Source organism: Xiphophorus hellerii, chromosome 21 (genome assembly GCF_003331165.1).
Source record: "Xiphophorus hellerii strain 12219 chromosome 21, Xiphophorus_hellerii-4.1, whole genome shotgun sequence".
Classification (NCBI taxonomy): domain Eukaryota; kingdom Metazoa; phylum Chordata; class Actinopteri; order Cyprinodontiformes; family Poeciliidae; genus Xiphophorus; species Xiphophorus hellerii.
This window is the reverse complement of record NC_045692.1, coordinates 7,920,375-7,937,545: the sequence shown is the minus strand read 5'-3', so window position 1 is coordinate 7,937,545 and position 17,171 is coordinate 7,920,375. Positions and strand designations below refer to the sequence as shown.

Sequence of the window (17,171 nt, the reverse complement as noted above, 5' to 3'; positions counted from 1 at the left end):
TTGTAACAAGTATTCTGATTAACCTTCTCAAATCCTGGAGAGACAGAAATCCATTAAAATGAACTTAAAAGCAAAAAATGGAGTCATCTTTTAATAGTTTTTACCTCATCAATTGTGTCATGGTTTAAATTAAGGTTTTCTACAGGTTTATTGTGACGTAGGTGGTAGCTCCTTAGTCTCCCAGACTGTTTTACTAGAAATCAGTTGATTACAATAGATTCCACTAGAAATAATCTTGACAAAGACGGGTACAGATAAGCACACCAATGCTATTCCTCACTCACACCGCTTGATAGAAGGATATTGAGGCCACGCCCCTTCCATGCGCCGTTGCGTCAGATCCGTAAGTCATTCCCCTGTGCTGTACTACTAAAGCAACAGATTTGAGCCAGTGGACTTGATAAGGTGCATCGATAAAGATACGATAGCTTGATAAGCTGGACGCAACATTTAAGCTTAAGTTAGCATCTTCGCCACGCCATTCCGCTCGATTCTGTAGCCTCTGTTCGGCGCTCTGTCTGGGTTTTCTCCAATTGAAATGGATTTCTTTTCAACCGGACCAATCAGCAAACAGAAAAAGATGAAGGTAAGCTTCCGGCTTTGAACTGGCACATTACATACAGTACAGCTTAACCTTAGAGATTGGGTGAAATAGCAAAATAACTTCAACAAAGTCCAAGCCACCAGCAAGTAATTGTTTCTCAATCTCGACCCCTCTGTATGAAACAAAGCTTAGAACAAGGGGCAGGTTTTTACCAGATTAGCATCATTTTATTTCCCATTTATTTGCCCGGTATCATATGATGCCAACTACTTAACTATACTACATTTCTTGACTAGTGGCTACAGATTTATAGACTCTCAGTTTGTATGGATAGATAATATAAAATAATGGATGTACAAAAGGTGTTTTTAAACTGCTGCTTTTTGCTTATGGAGTCCCTAAGGGACATGGAAGGGGGAAAAAAAAGGATAATTAAAAACAAATAAATAAAAAAAAACGTAACCGTGCGCACGAGATAGTATCTTGTGCTTACCATGTCTTGTGCGCACGAGATCAGGCAAGAAAGTTGTTTTTTTTCCTTTCAGTATCCCTTTAGGTTCTCTATGTTTTGTCTTTCAGTTGCGCTAAAACAAACAAACTGGACGACCGCTTTCGAGGTAATTTTGTGTTTCTGTGGCAACACCTGAGCAACATAAAGCACTGAGACACACTGGGTCCCACATTAAATAATAAAATGCACATAAAGCAATGGAATTAGGAACATCACTGATGATTAAAAAAAATATTAACATCCATCCTATGAGCTATACAAGCGAACCTTCTTGGGTTTACAGCTGTTCCTCAGAATAACCTAACAAAAAATAAAATAAAATAAAATCCACACAACTATCAATAAATGACAGGATTAAAAACAATTGAAAATAAGGCGATTACATTGTTTTAGCTTCCTGCTCTCAAGCAAACACTGCATTTAGACATGTTTGTATTTCCATATATCTGGCAACGTTTAACATTACGGTAACATTACGTCCTCCACCCAACTTTCTGACATACTATAAGGGTATAATCTCAGATCTTCCTAGCCGCCTCACAAGTCTGTTCCTTGTACTTGGGTCACATGATCAGAGGGAAACATGGCCTGTGGGTTTAACTAGAAGATTTGGTCTCCGTCGCTGCAGAGAGAGACCTTTAACTCTGCAGCCTCCAGAACAGGATCTGTCTGTCCTCTCCACCTGTGATCACCGTGTTGCACAGTTCATTCATCCACATGGCGGTGACAGCACCTGGAAAAGCAAGCGCTTATATTAGGAGATTAGGAGCAAACAACTTTTGCAGGTACAAACGTGTGTTGCTGTCGAACTCAAGATGTGTTTTCTTTGAATTACCTAAAGAAACATCTCAGTTCCAGCTTTAAATTCAGTTTACTTTTTTGCCATAGTTCATTTTTGTAAAATCTTTTGGAATAGAACCAGTAGCTTTACCCCATTTAGTTCGGTAATGTGGAAGTTATTTGAAATGTGGGTTTATACCTGAACCTGAAGCAAAAAAAAAAAACAATTACAGACACAATGTGCTGGAGTTTACAAGACTGTCAGATTATTAATAGACAATTTGACTTAACTGATTAAATTATAGATTTTGTATGATGACAGCAGCTCACTGTTTGGCGTAAAATAACTAAATTAAAGAACACAAAATCTGCCTTTTTGACCTGATTCTTTAATAAGTCTCTCTGCCTTGATTGTGTATGATGACAGTGAGTCAGAGTGGATTGTTTTATTTCTATCCTTCATGGAAAGTTGTGGTTAACTCGTAAAGATGAGTTGTACCAGAGTGAGCGGGGATTCTGTTGATGACCGTGTTGCTGAGCAGGTCCCATAGAAGAAGGTCACCAGAGCGTCCTCCACACAGCACCGAGCTCCCATCCCAGCAGAAACATCTGCAAAACGCAGAGACGCTGATAAGTCCCACAGATAAGGGTCTTCATAAATAAGGCAGCTAATCACAACAGCAGGAGAAAACAAAACGTCAACACGCCATAAACTTCTCCACATTTTGTCACCTTACAGCCATAAACCGTAAATGTATTTTTTTGGTGAGTCCAAACACAAAGTAGGATAGAACTGTGATGTGAAGATAAATACATTGTTACCATATTTCCTGCACCAATAAGGATCTGAAAAGTGTGCCAGGGTTTAGTACTTAGCTCATTCTACGCAAAATAGCTCAAGCTCAGCCAGACTGAAATTTCATTTTAAGTCTTATCTAAGATACTAGTCTGATCTAAGATATTCATGGCCCAGTCATACTCATGGACTTTGACTGGGCCATGAATATGATTTAACCTAGAAAGCTCTTCTTTTGCAGTCCAACAGCTCGTCTTCCAGGATCGCCCTGAATCTCCCAACAAACACAAAACAAATGTGAAGTATAGACGAGATTTCTTACAGTTTTCTTTTTTCACTTTGGATTTTTGCAGCTACTCTAGAGTTATCATTGGCTTAACATTTTAAAGCCCAACCATGAACTCTAGAAACTAATCAGATGACCTCTCAGGACGACTGGTTGACCTCAATTTTATTTATGGGTGTTTTAGTAAAGATCAATACGAATTCATGCCACACTTTTGGGGTTTTAATTGCAAACCATGTGTGCTTCACCTCCACTTCGTAATGTGTTGGTCTGTCACATAAAATATATGACAGTTTTTGGTTCACGGGTATGAAAACTTTTCCAAGGCACGTTTATGTTAGCAGCATCCAACCACTTAAAAAATGTTAAAAAGCTTCAGATGTAGCGACGTCATGCCCGAAGAGTCAGTTTCCTACCTTTGCTCCTCCTCAGCTTTAACAGAAGAGATCATCATTCCAGTCTGAACGTCTATCACCTTCATACAGCAGTCGTCACCAACGCTGAGAACATGCCTGCTGTCTGACGACAGTAACAACCAGAGACTTGTTATGAGTTACCCAGACCTTTCAAACATGCTTCTAAAAATATATATATTCAAGGAGAAACTTGAATATTCTCCATATAAGAGAAAGTATTTTATAAAATCAAAAGGGTTGATCAATGCTGAGGCTTAATCAGATCGCTGCTTTCGTCGCAAGTGGCAGAAAGAAAATGGTGTTTGCTATTGTGACACACACCAGGACTGAAGGCAGAGTGGTGAATGGTTCCAGCATGGCAGTGGACCTGCTGAAGAGTCCGGTAGCTGCTGGTGTCCCAGATGGTGACCGTCCCGTCTTTGCAGCCAGACGCCAGCAGAGTTCCAGCGGGATTCAGACCGACCGTGTTTACCTGGACGTAAGACAGCAAGGAAGCCAGGTTTTATTAGCATCAAGCAAGACAGATTTAGCTGACAATCCTGCAATGAAAAGCATAACACATATTCTTGTACAAATAATGTTGTTGGATTTTTTTTCCAAAAATTAAAATATAGTAAACTGATGCAGAGATATTAGAAAACTTTAAACGGTTCGGCATGTGACTCACCCCAGCATCATGTTCCAACTCGGCCAGCAACTCAAATGTATTTTTTTTGTTACTGGGTTGGTTTTTAGAGGAACACTGCCATACCTGCAAAATTAAAACCAGAACAAAAAAAATAAATAAATCAGAGTAGTCAAGTGAGGTTTTTAAATCAGCTGGAAAACTGCAATCGGATCATCTTCAATGCTCATCAGATTGTAAGCGTTTGTAGTGTTTAAAAATACCTTTTTGCAGGTTAAAAAAAAAGGCACCTTAACAGTGGAATCCCAGGATGCTGTATAGAGCCGATCATCAAACCAGCACATCTCACTGACGGCGTCATCGTGACCCATCAGTGTGTCCTGCCGCCGGCCGTATGGGATGGAGTAGAAGTAGCTGCCAGGGAAGACAGAGGAGGTCAGTAAAGAGTCATCAAGTAAAATTCATTAAGCATTCACTCAGTCACAGTACTTACACGTTGTTGTCCCATGAAGAACACAACACAGTTTTCCCGTCGGCCAGCATCAAGCATGAAGATAACGCCTGGAAAACAGCGGAGAGGTTTACTGTTCGCAGAGCTGGACTGTTTCACATGATGGAAAACGGACGGGAAATCCAGCTGGGTACCATGTTGGAGAAGGAAACGCTCCTCTGGAATTCCTTCAGCTCTTTGGAAAACATTTTAAGTGTTGAGTCTGGAATAAAGGCATAAAGTTGACAGAACAGTAAGATATGTTAAATTGAACTTGAATTGGATGGAGGAGAAAACTTTCCAGTTGCTTAGCTACCAAGCAACACGCTGTACTAAGCAGTTTTGGGGGGTTTTTTCTCCAAACCTTGAGATGTAGAGAAGACAGAAGCTCCGTCTCGAGTCACAGCGATGCCCGTCACGGCTCTGGACGTTTAAAAGGCAGAATTAGTTACACGTTTAGAGTGAAAAGTGTGTATATGTAGGAGGCTTATTTCTAATATTTCATAAAAACAAATCTAAGAATAGATTTTCTGTCATCACAAAACTATTAAAATATTCCAAAGCAGATGATGCCACTGTTACATTTATGACTCTGTTATTACCGTTGCTGAGAAGAGAGCAGCAGACTTACTCCTTATGGATTTTGTGGCTGGAGATTCGCTTCAGAGTTCCCATGTTGGCCCAGGCCATCTTCCTGCTTTCCTCAGTCAGGTCTTCAAACGACGAGTCCTCACACAGAGAGACTGAAACAGCACACGGAAGAACACGTTTCACGCCGCTTTCTGTTACAATAATACATTTCAATGCATTTTAATAGGATTTTGTATGATAGAGCAACACGAAGCAGCAAATAGTTGTGAAGTTCACATAGAAGTGGTAAGACTAGAAGCCGTAAGAAGTTTGGTTTGCCACAATTGATGTCAAATACGATGAGACCAAAATAAACTTTTTCAGGGAATAGAGCACACTTGGCAAAAAACTAACAATTTGTATCATCCTGATGGGGTGAAACATTTAAGGGTGCACAACTGCTGCAGATTTTTTGTTTTAGGTGAACATTTTTCATAAATTAAACTTTTTTCTTCCACTCTACAATCCTGGACTACATCGTTTGATATTCAAGTTTGTGATTGCAACATGGCCTTCGTTTCACATCCACTTTGTGGGTTTTGCCGCTGTGTGTGAACGTTGACCTTTATTTTGAAATCAGAATGCTTCACTGGAGCAGATTTGGTGGAAAACAGTAAATGTGTATTACTAATAATACACAGCTGGAACTGAATGTGTGAGCTGCAGCGTTACCAGGGGACAGCTCGCCGACGGCGGAGTTGACGCTGGAGCTCCGTGTGAGGTTCTGGATCCTGGGTGTGATCCTCTGGGGGTGAGGGCTCGTGAAGAGCTGCTTGGGCGTCTGGCCGAACTCCAGGATCTGTGTCAGCATGGCTATTCTCTGATCCGTGTCCTCGATGCTTCCCGGGCACACGGAGAGAGAGGGGGAGAGTGGTTAGTGACGAACCTCGTAGAATAATAATAATAATAATCCTTTTCAACTGATTTTCTTTGACACCTGTCACAGTCCATCCCGCCTTCGTAGGTCAACGGGTGAAAAACTAGAAAGAAAAGATAAAATAGACATGAAATTTTCTGAATAGTTTGGGTTTAAAGTGGCTTTTTTTTTTTAAGTGAGTGTTACCATTATGAGCTTCAACAGCTTCACTGCCCCTCTGTTTGAAGCCAAACACCAAGTCGATCCATTCATGAAGATGCTCTGATACATACTGACTCTCCAAGGCAAGCTGGTGCTTTTTGAGAAAATCACTGGCATCTGGAGAGAAGATAAAATGCACTTCGACTTCATCCTACGCATTTCCCCGTCAAAGTTCCACATTTTCCCCCACAATTAAGGCTATGAATTATAAAATCTCTTTAAGACAGTTTTCCAGGAGCAATACCACAAAACTGCAACATGTTTATGTCAGATATTTCTGCTTTTGTCAGGCTGTAAGCATTGAACTTGGACAAAACAGACCGAAAAGAGATTGATGAATGTTTTACACAAACAGGACTAGAAATAAAGTCAGAAAACATTTTTTTTTACAGTGTAAATGAGAACTACTGTAGTTCTTAATTGTCACCTGGTTAATAAGTTCAAATATTTCCCCTTATTTAAGTAAACATTGAAAATCATTCAATCAAATTCCAGGTTTTTCCAGGCTGTGTAGGTCACTCTGCCTGGGATACGCAGACAAAAGTTAACTTACCCGAAGCCCACGGAGGGAGAAGAACATCACCGACTAACGTTCCATTCTGCTTTCGGCCCAAATCCAGACTCAGTCTGTTTTCCAGGAAGCTGGAGTCGTTTCTATAAAACTCTGGGATCAGCTGCAATAGTAAGGACACATAAAAATATAAACACACTCCTCCAGAGATGCTTTATTTGCAAACTAAAACTTTTTTTTTTACCCTTAAAAGTGTCAAACTCAATGGAGCAAATCTTTCGTAAAACAATTCTCTAAAGTTCTTTAAAAACAATATTCTCAATAACATTCTGCTGGTTCCAAACAGCTTAGTTTGGATAAAAAGCATACAAAGAAATTATTAATAATGAATGAAAAATGATTTGGCTGCTTTGATCCCATGTTTCCTCCCCTCCGATATTCCACTAGGGGGCGCTGTTTTAACACAAACTGCTGAGGAAACCCACAAAGGAGTAGGAAAACTAGTCCTGTTAGTACTCTATGTGAGACTCGATGTTCTCAAAATAAATGTTGCCTTTGACACGTCCAGGTTTTACCTCTTTAAAGTCTGTTGCTCCCTCTAAGCAGTTTTTCCATGTTTCACTGATGCTGCAGGAAACAAAAGCACCAAAGTAAATATTCTATCAGAGAAATGAAAACACGTGATTATTTTTATTCTTTACACAAACGGCTGATGATCATCAAAAGTAGACATAATAAAAAATGTGCAATTTTTGTGGAAAATTTGATGAATGAAGAATTTTAGTTGAGGTTAATATAAGAAAACAAACACACAGATGTAACATTTTGATAAGTTGGAGTAATGCTACCTGTTGAACATGCGGTCTGCGTGGTCAAAGCGGCCGTTCTGCAGACACAGCATGTGCTCTGGAGCTGATGGGAGAGGACAGCTTCTGTTACATTTCATCAAAAATCTTTCAATCTGATTTCATTTTTATCTAGAGCTGAAGCTATTAATTGGATTAATCGATTACTGAAATTATCAGCAAGTAATTTAGTAATTGCTTAATCTTTAAGTGGAATATAAAGACTCAAAAAACGTATTTAGAGCAGTAATTAATCCAAAATTGTACAAAATATGTGTTCATTTTGCCTTTTTGAAAAAAACAAAAAACCTTTGTCCATAAATCTGTTCCACCCAGAAATCCTCAGGTTGTATACTGCTAACTTTACCTGGTTCAGATTTACTAAAAGAATGTTATGGTATTGAATTTTAGGCAATGAAAAGTATTTTTTTTTATTTAAAAAAGAAACAATCATTTGTTCAATTGCATTTTTAATCTATTTCTAATATTGCATAAAAAAAGTCCTAAGTGGTTAAATGAAACATCTTTAAAACGTGCTGTTCTTTTCAATTAATCATTAGAATAATTGATTAATCGATTACTAAAATAATCATTAATTGCAGCCCTATTTTTTATCAAATATTTACAATTAAAGGAGCTGCAATTGTATCATTCATCTTACCATGACTTTTAATAAATAAAAGCTTAGAGCTTCAACGTACCGACTCTGACGAGGTAAAACAGGACGTATCCCGGAGAGGAGTAATGGCTCCCGTAGATGAAGCGCGGTTCAGGCATGCCTCCGTACCGAGCCTGTGAGAGCAGAACCACTCAGAGGTTACCGAGGGAGAGGAAGGGCATCTTCTTGCACACAGCAAGAGATTAAAACACAGGAGAACAACTTTAAACCTCTCACCAGCAGTCTGTCGAGTCGCTCCTGATTCAGGGCTCCGATGGGTTTACTCAGGTCTCTGAACGTGTCCGAATTTGCCAAGTCTTATAAAAAGAAAAAGGAAAAAAAAAAAGCATTGAATAAATAAGAACCTCTTTTACAGCTTTGGTTTTTTAACCCCACACATTTCCTGCTTGTTTTCCGCCTGTAACAGGCAGACCGACCCACCTAACTGTGTGCTGGTGTAGTCGGCTATGACCCAGGGGAAGACGGGGTACTGGGACAGGTCGTTGCAGCTGCGGTCGGCCAGGTTGTTCAAATGGAGGAGATACTCATAGTTGCTGAGATGCCCGCGCTGCCACTGCAGCATGTAGCTCTCTGCTGTGTGCTCCTTGATGTGATTCTCTGAGCCAAACAGAGGAAAACTCAATGCAATCGGATTCATTTTAACATTTCAACACCAACAATAAGGGATCTTTTCTCCTGTACCGTTGCAGTACATTTTAAACTCTACTATTTTCACGTAAATAAACGGCAACTTCAATCATACATATAAAAAACATCTAAATGTCTGAATGCATTAGGAACATTCGCCACTTTTTAAAGTTTTACGTTTCTTCATGGCTTGTTGTCCACGTAATCATTACAACTAATGTGAATAAATGCAAGATATAGAATCTATAATGCATTAATAAACACATGAAATGATTGTCAAGTGTGACTGAGAACCAGGTTCAATGTTTTTTTAGGTGCAGAAATTCATGACCAAAAAAAAAAAAAAAGTCATGTTCTATTATATAAAGATGCAATACCTGTTTGTCTAAGAGCTCAACTTAGTATTGGTTTCTTCTCAGACTTGTTTTTCAGATGGATTTTGCTAGTATGTATGAGAAAATCTTTAAAATGACTTCTTGTGCTCTGGTTTTTTAGTCATAAACCTCAGAATCAAAATATAATTTATTGATCAAGAAAAATTGCTTATTTGTTGACAAGCTGCTCCCACCCAAAGAGTAACATATTAGCAAACGTAAATATAGGATATTAAGGATAAAAAATTAACACAAATGTGAAATTACAAGAAATGCAAACATAACTTAAATACAAAATATAAGTAAAATGAACAAAATAAAAACAAGTATGGAAATATATGAATCCATAAATGAGTTCAGAATAAATTTCAAGACATTCAGAGTTGGGTGTTGTATAATCTGATGCCTACAAGCAAAAATGATTTCCTGTGATTTTATTATTAAATCATCTTTGAGGTGCTGACTAATTTTATTCGCAGTTGTTTCCATTTCTGCTCGCTGATGACGAACGCTTGGCTCTTCGACAGCAAAAGCTTTCCTGCGTTTTCTTACCGAGAAACGTAGCGATGTAGTAGTAGATTTCATCTCGGTCGGCTGGGTAGTAAAACTTCAAGTAGATGTCAGAACACAAGTTATTCTCACTACAGAACACCTCCAGCCCCTGAATAAACACAAAGACACACACGTTTTGTAATCTTTTTGTCGTTATGGACGCGACAGCAAGTGATGTGTTATTTTTGAAGCAGCCGTCCAGCGCTGCTCACCAGAGGCCTGAGCCCGTGCCGTCGTTTGTAGATTCTCCTGACTTCGTTCAGTTTGATTTGAATCACATGCTGCTGAAACGACACGCGAGGTTAACCGGTGTTTCTGTCGGACGGCATCGTTTTGCGAGCGGGCGGCCGCTGCGTCTGTGGACTCACCGGATGTCCATTAAGGGGCTGGAAGTAAAGGTTTTCATTGGTGACACAGACGTGGCCCGGGTTGGACACCAGAGGCATCACCATCTCTACAGGACACTCCATGTGTGGCCTCTCTGCAACACTCTGAAAACTTCACAGCAGAGCATTGTCATATTTGCCCAGAATTAAGCTATGTTTTTGCTAGTGTAAGAAATTAAATCGGTACGAATTTTGGATATCTACTTACCAATTCTTATCAAACGACGACCTTGCCAGTCGGGACTGCAGATTAGCCGCAATCTAAGAAATTACAGATGTTCAAGTGTAAAAATATGTTGGTGAGAAGGAAAATATCCCACGGGATGAGTCACTCAGGATCTTTTTTATCATGTTTTTTATTGTCTGAAATGAGGTGATGGTTAGGTAATGATCAACCTACCATAGCCGTCTGGTCTCCTAGTTTGTCCAGACAGGAAGCCCTGTGGAGCTACCAGATTTAAGAGGATAAAAAAACAGAAAAATAACAATGAGATAAAAGGCTAAGAGAGGATTAAACACATTCATTTTTTTTTGTTTTTTGCACAAATACTACAGAAACTGGCTGATCTCCAGGTCCCAAATTTGACATAATGAGTGCATCCCTGCTAATAGGAAACATTATTTCCTCTGTAGATGACTGTGCAGGGGTGGTTGTGGCTTTTTTATTGCCTGCAGACTCCATGTTTTCGGTGCTTTTACTGTGACATCATCAGTAAAGAAGCAGAGGGTAGCAGTGTGCTCCCTGCCGTGTGCTCTAGTAACACCACAAATTTGTACAACAACAGTACGAAACATTCATGACACACACAAGAACGTGTCTGTGAGACCATTTCTTAAAGACAGTCTAGTGCCAGTGCTGTAAAAATCACCCGAGTTGTGTCATGTGTTTAGTTGTACTGATATGTCCCCATTTAATATTTCTGGTGATGTTTTGGGAAGGAATGATGCCTCCTGTGTGGTGAAAATGGAGAAGGTGGTAAAGACCGGGGCTCTTATTTCACAATCCCCGGAAGATCCATTGGTTTTACAACCCTGTGTCTGAGTTTGACCTCTTGGAGCCAGTCTGCCTGTCATCCATCTGGTTTCCAGTATGAACCCATCAGGCTCCCACTCTGGCAGTTCTCTTAAGTCAGACTTTGGGTGTGTTTTTTTTTTTAAAGTTTTCTTATGTAAAGTTCTGAAAAAGTGGCCAACTGAGTTCTTTTGCTGGTTAAAATGAAATCAGGAAAGGGGAGTACCACAGGGTACTAATCTCAGACCTCCCCTTTTTTCTATTGTCTGTGCTGCGACTCTGTGCTCTTTTTCAGCATCTTTGCATTTTTTAAGCTTTATTTTCTGCTCACCACCATCAGTGTGTGCTCAGTTCGGCCTTATTTTGATGTTAGGACGTTGCTCAATTTTTGAAACTTAAAAGACGAGGTGAAAGTGATGTTGCTCAGAGCTAAAGACACCAGAAGGACACCTTGTATTTATCTTTCTTCCTATAAAACAAACCCTTATCAAACCCAGGAGTGAATATTGATTCTACCCTGACACTTCATTGTCAAGTAAAATTAGCAGTAGACATAAACTTTTCTCCAATTGCGACCGGAGCAGAAGCCTTTTTGAAGTTGTTCCAAAGATGCAATGTAAACAGATTCCTTCCCCTATTAGCTCCAAACAAATGTGAGATATGAACTATAATTATCATTCTTATGTTGCATTTGTTTTAACTCGTTTGACTCAGTATTTGAAATCTCTTTTATACATTTTCTGAGTGTGTTTGTGGTGTTCTTTTACTCTGTCCTTTATGCTGCGTTTGACTGTACAGTACTTTGTTGAGCTTTGCTAATATTGTTCAAGTACTTTGTAAATGATATGGTATCATTGTGTTGTGAATATCTTAAAGCAATGAAAACAAATTGAAATTTCGTTCAAATAACACTTTCAAAAGACACAATCAGCTGGAATAATCTGATTTTTGAAAATCAGATTATTCATGATTATTTGAAATCATGTATTACAATAATCACAAAAATAGCCACTTACCTGCAATAATGTCTGAACCACATCTTCTGTTTTACTCCAACCTTCCAATTCAAAGGTCAATTTCTTTGATCCCTGCCAAAATAAGAGAAATTAAGTTAAGCAGACAGAAAAGTTGGCAGAACTCTCTATTTTACCAATTGTTTAAAATATTTCTTATGTAACACTGTCAAATATTGAGTTTTACTTTCAGATTCCTCTGTTTTCTTTAGTTAGAATTAAATGTAAAAGTTATAATATATCTATATATATATAAAAGTTATAATCAGTTGAGATAATGACAACCATAAGGTTGCTACGGTGAAGCACATGAGGTAAACATCACCTCCAGTGGACTCACCCTTTCATTCCTATACGGCGCAATGATGTTGCTTTCCTTAATGAAAATAACCTGAAAGAAAAAGTGAAAATGAATCAGGCACATTCACTCAGACTAAACAGAAAAGTGCAGCCATGAGTTGGAGGCCTTGTGGAACATCTCACCTGTTCACAAGAGACTGTGATGGCCGGCGGCCTAAGCCTGAGAGAGGAACACAAAGCCGATGAGATTGAAAGAGTTTTAGCAGACTGGGTTTTTACAAAACTAAGCATGCAGCAGAGCTGCAAAACATTTCCAAGTAAGCAAACCAGTTTGACGAAACGACAAATATTCAGAGCTCTACGCTCAGCTCAGAAATGAAGGGAAACTCACTCGTAAAAAGGATTGTTCTCTTTCTCCACAAACTCGATTCTCTGACAGTCTCGCAGAGGAATCTGTACAAACATCAAGGATCGATTAGGAAATGCCATAAAGACCGACACAGCTATTTAAAAACCTGCTAGCACATGTACATTTCCTGATTGTGGGATCAATAAACTCTCTTATCTCACCTTAATCCTAGCAACACATAAACAGCCCATCATGAGAAAAATCATCAAGTCAGTCTTTATTGCACTTGCTCTACTTGATGTCTTAGCTTTCAACAATCCTACATTGAATGGTTTTTATGATTTCTACATAGAAGATTTAAGAAACTGTAAAAGTGTGACACCCATGTGCATAAACTGCAGGATTAAAAAGACAGAAATATGCATTTGCCGTATCAACACAAACCTTTATGATTGGCTCTGTAAGGCCATCTGGATCAAATATGATGGATCTGGAGCAAACTTTGAAGGAACCTCTGATCTTACTGGAAGAAAAAAAAAACAGCTATATTACCATTTTATTTAAACCACATTTGCAATTTTATTTTAAAGAACCAAAACCAAACAAGTTGCATATTTCAGAAAAGTCAACAAAATGTACTATCAATATTTGCGAGCTAAAGTTTTTCTTTGTTTTATTTCTATAAAATTAAACATTTTCTTACTTGAAAACAAAACGATTTAAATCTTTAAAGAAGATAAATGAAACTTTTTCTTTTTTTTTTTACTAAAGAATCAATTATTGCCAAAGCTATTTGAGTGGGTCACAGTCCATTAATATAATACGCAAATATAGAAATGACAACTTCATGTAGGACCGTTTGTTGAAACACTTGCATGCAAAACTAATCTTGAACATAAATGCACTTTATTCTCAACGAGACACTGCCATGAAAAAAATATACTTAAAATAATCTAATAAATAACATTTTTAACTTAAATATTCTTACTGGTGCAGAAAGATTAGAATACAAACAGAACATTATGATCATGTACAACAAAGCACAACTGGAACGTTTTCTAATTCAGAATAAGGTCATCAGTTTGCATTGTGCTAATAGCATTAGCTCCCAAAATAAACCTCAATCATCTAAAAAACAAAAGTGAGAAGTACAGTTAAGCTTAGCTGTCATACAGTCACTGTGTTTATATTTTGCTTGATAGCATCTGATCTTAATCTTCTTTTAATTTGCTCGCTCTTTTATTACATAACGGAACAACGTCTGAACAGCTTCTTCAATAGGCTTCTACTTTAAGCAGACAGAAGCCACCATAGGCACGAAGGGAACATTACAGAGGTGACAGATTTGAATCAGTCTTTCATATTTCAGGAAAAAAAAAAATAAAATTAGAAAGTCATATCCTGAAGCAAAGCAGATGACAAGATTGAGTTTCAGAATTTCCATTAATGCTCTCACTTACTTCTCCTTTGTCGAAGGGCTTGTCACGTGGTAAGCAGTGTGCTGCTCAAAGTAATATTCCTCCAAGTCCAGCAACAAGAGAGAAAACCTGTGAAAATAAAAATTAATAAAAAATGTTAAAAATCAGCAAAACTGCACATCAGGCAACTGAAAACCAGCATATTAAAAAAAGACTAAAATATTGCTAAAATAATTAAATTAGTACAGGATATACAGAGTATGACTATTTAGTTTCAATGTAGTTGAACAAAGTGAGAAAAAAACAAGAATACTCAGTTGGTTATTGAAGGACTCTTTGGCTATTTATTGGACATTTTCCCGCAAACATAGACTAACTTTACTTAAGTAATTCCTAAAGATGTCAAACTACATGTGTCTGATCCCACCTCAGCGGTGATGACATTATTTCAAGTTGTTGGGTTTGTTTCTGCCAGAACATGGGAACCTTTTTCCCCCTAGCTGTTTGGTCAGCGTGTCCACACAAAGCAAACAAAGGCTTTCTGTCAAACAGGCTTAATCATCTAATTGAACTCACATGTTGCTCGAAGAGCATCGCTTTCAGCTCGCAGGTTTCTTTCAAGATGGCCGATCTACATACATACAGTACAGACCAAAAGTTTGGACACACCTTTTAATTCAATGAGTTTCCTTTATTTTCATGACTATTGACATTGTAGATTCACACTGAAGGCATCAAAACTATGAATAACACATGTGGAAATATGCACTAAACAAAAAAGTGTAAAACAACTGAAAATACCCCTTATATTCTAGTTTCTTCAAAGTAGCAACCTTTTGCTGTGATTACTGCTTTGCACACACTCTGCATTTTCTTGATGAGCTTCAAGAGGTAGTCACCTGAAATGGTTTTCACTTCATAGTTGTGCCCTGTCAGGTTAATAAGTGGGATTTATTGCCTTATAAATAGTCATGAAAATAAAGAAAACCCATTGAATTAGAAGGTGTGTCCAAACTTTTGGTCTGTACTGTACGTCGTGCAACGAAACCGGTGAAAGTAATTACCAGGCGAGGTAGAGTCAGAATTGTTCAAAGTCTTAACTCAAGCACACAAAACGGCATGTCTCAATTTTCAATTCTTGCTCTAGATTTTCAGTTGGATTTAGTTCTGGACTTTAACTAGGCCAGGCTAACACATCTAAACTAGAGGTGCTGAGCTCAAATCCTTGAAGGTTGGAGTGTTGCAAACTTTAGATACATCCCTGCTCCAACAAACCTAAGTCAAATGGCTGAAGTGACTCTGCAGCACTTTATAGCGTGATGACCTTATTGTTTGATCCAGGCGTGGTAAAGAAGAATCACATCTAAAAGTTGCAGAACTGGAGATTAACTGGATGTTTATTGTCATAGTTCTGCTGGAAGGTGAATCTCCATTCCATTCACCCAACCTCTAACGGGTCATCTCTCAGGACTTTTTTGCTTCATCTACCTTCCAATCAACTCTGACCAGCTTCTCCACCATTACTAAAAAAATTTTTTATTAGTAAAACAAAACAACAACAAAAAAACAAAAGACAAAACCACGTTGCCTCAAAATTGCTGCTGCTAAGTTTCATCATGGGGATTAGGGCTGCACATTAGGAGAAAACTGGAAAATGCAAGTCCAGAACGCTTGAAATATATTAGCCCTTTTATCGTATTGTTCATTGTGAAAATTGTGTTATCATAATAAGAATAGTTAATTATGTCTTGCTAAATCCCATTTAATAGTCTTACAAAACAAAACGGATGAGAGCCATGCATTCACTGCCAGGCAACTGCCTAAAAAATTGATTTTAATCGTAATTTTTGCCATTGTCACTGTACCGCAAAATATCGCGATAAAATTAAAATTCCATATCATTTGAAATAATAATAATCCGCGCTCTGACACTATAATATATTCGCGATATATCGAGGATGGTATCCTATAGACACACGAAACAAATAAGAGGTTTTTTTGCCATCTCCTGAACAAACAAGAACAGATTTACAATTTGTTTTCTTGTTGCTGACGGAATTCCGCTTGCTTCAAGGTATTTTACCTACAACAAAAAAATTTATTGCACAGCGTTTAGAATTGTAAACATTAAAACCCGTCTTTTTGCTGCCAACACCACCGTCACCGGTGTCAAACCACCGTCGATGACCTCAACTCGGAGAGGTGAGGTCAAGCAGAGCCTGTATGAGATGATGGCTGAGATAAATATAGATTACAGAGTAAAGTCACTTAGCACTTATTGTTTCCAGGCATGAGATGAAGCAGCTGTCGTGTGTTGTTTGGCCCCGGCTCGGGCAGCAGCTTCATGACTTCAGTAAAGAGAAGCTGTGAGAGGAGCTCTCACTAGCTGAGTGGCCCCACACGGTAAATAAATGACATTCTGCCGCAGTGAAAGCAAACACCCCCGCTGTATAAAATACGCAGCTGCGACTGAAAAGCAGGCTACTGAAAAAACAATAAGGTGGTGACCAGCGGTAGAGCGGCACTCACCTTTCTTTGGTTCGCTCTTGCGTCCTGAAAAACGCCATGACGGCGCCGCATCCTCCTCGGAAACTCAACACCGACCGCTCTGCAACAAAGATATGTGTCAACACGGAAACTTGCTTGAAACCACGTGACCCGCTGTCAGCCAAATGAGATGCACGATATCGATAGTGAAGAGTCCTCACTCTGACTTTTTTTTTTTTTTTTTTTTGAGTGGACAGCAAGAAATACTACAATGCTGCGGTGTCTCTGTCAAAAAGGAAGTCTAGTACCAAATGATTTTCACTGTTTATGGAAGAAACATTTTATCCGGTTGTTTGGTCAAATTGTTTCAATTATTTATTTTTTTCACGGTCATTCTTATGTTTTGCTGGTAACCATTCACTGGCTGAAAGAGTTAAACAAAAACAAAACAGAAAAAAAACA

The 17,171-nt window shown here is 38.5% G+C and overlaps 1 protein-coding gene across 2 annotated transcripts; it reads right to left on the bottom strand.

The window, feature by feature from the left end:
* Positions 1-129: 129 nt before the first annotated feature.
* On the bottom strand, positions 130-16,890 carry nsmaf (neutral sphingomyelinase (N-SMase) activation associated factor). 2 transcript variants are annotated; one of them, XM_032551524.1, is made up of 31 exons: positions 16,752-16,890; positions 14,265-14,351; positions 13,249-13,327; positions 12,847-12,908; positions 12,639-12,675; positions 12,496-12,546; positions 12,159-12,230; positions 10,531-10,578; positions 10,339-10,391; positions 10,113-10,242; positions 9,957-10,028; positions 9,745-9,853; positions 8,612-8,788; positions 8,408-8,487; positions 8,214-8,304; positions 7,516-7,579; positions 7,243-7,294; positions 6,710-6,830; positions 6,142-6,273; positions 6,016-6,058; positions 5,751-5,917; positions 5,080-5,191; positions 4,813-4,871; positions 4,604-4,671; positions 4,452-4,519; positions 4,249-4,372; positions 4,001-4,084; positions 3,655-3,805; positions 3,334-3,436; positions 2,335-2,444; positions 130-1,788 (listed from the first exon to the last, which is right to left on the bottom strand). In XM_032551524.1, exons 1-31 carry the CDS (start codon positions 16,787-16,789, stop codon positions 1,694-1,696), a joined length of 2,739 nt encoding a protein of 912 aa, XP_032407415.1. In that variant the 5' UTR covers positions 16,790-16,890; the 3' UTR covers positions 130-1,693. The 2 variants fall into 2 exon arrangements, with proteins under 2 accessions (XP_032407415.1, XP_032407416.1); XM_032551525.1 differs by having other exon boundaries at positions 9,957-10,025.
* Between the last annotated feature and the right edge of the window lie 281 nt (positions 16,891-17,171).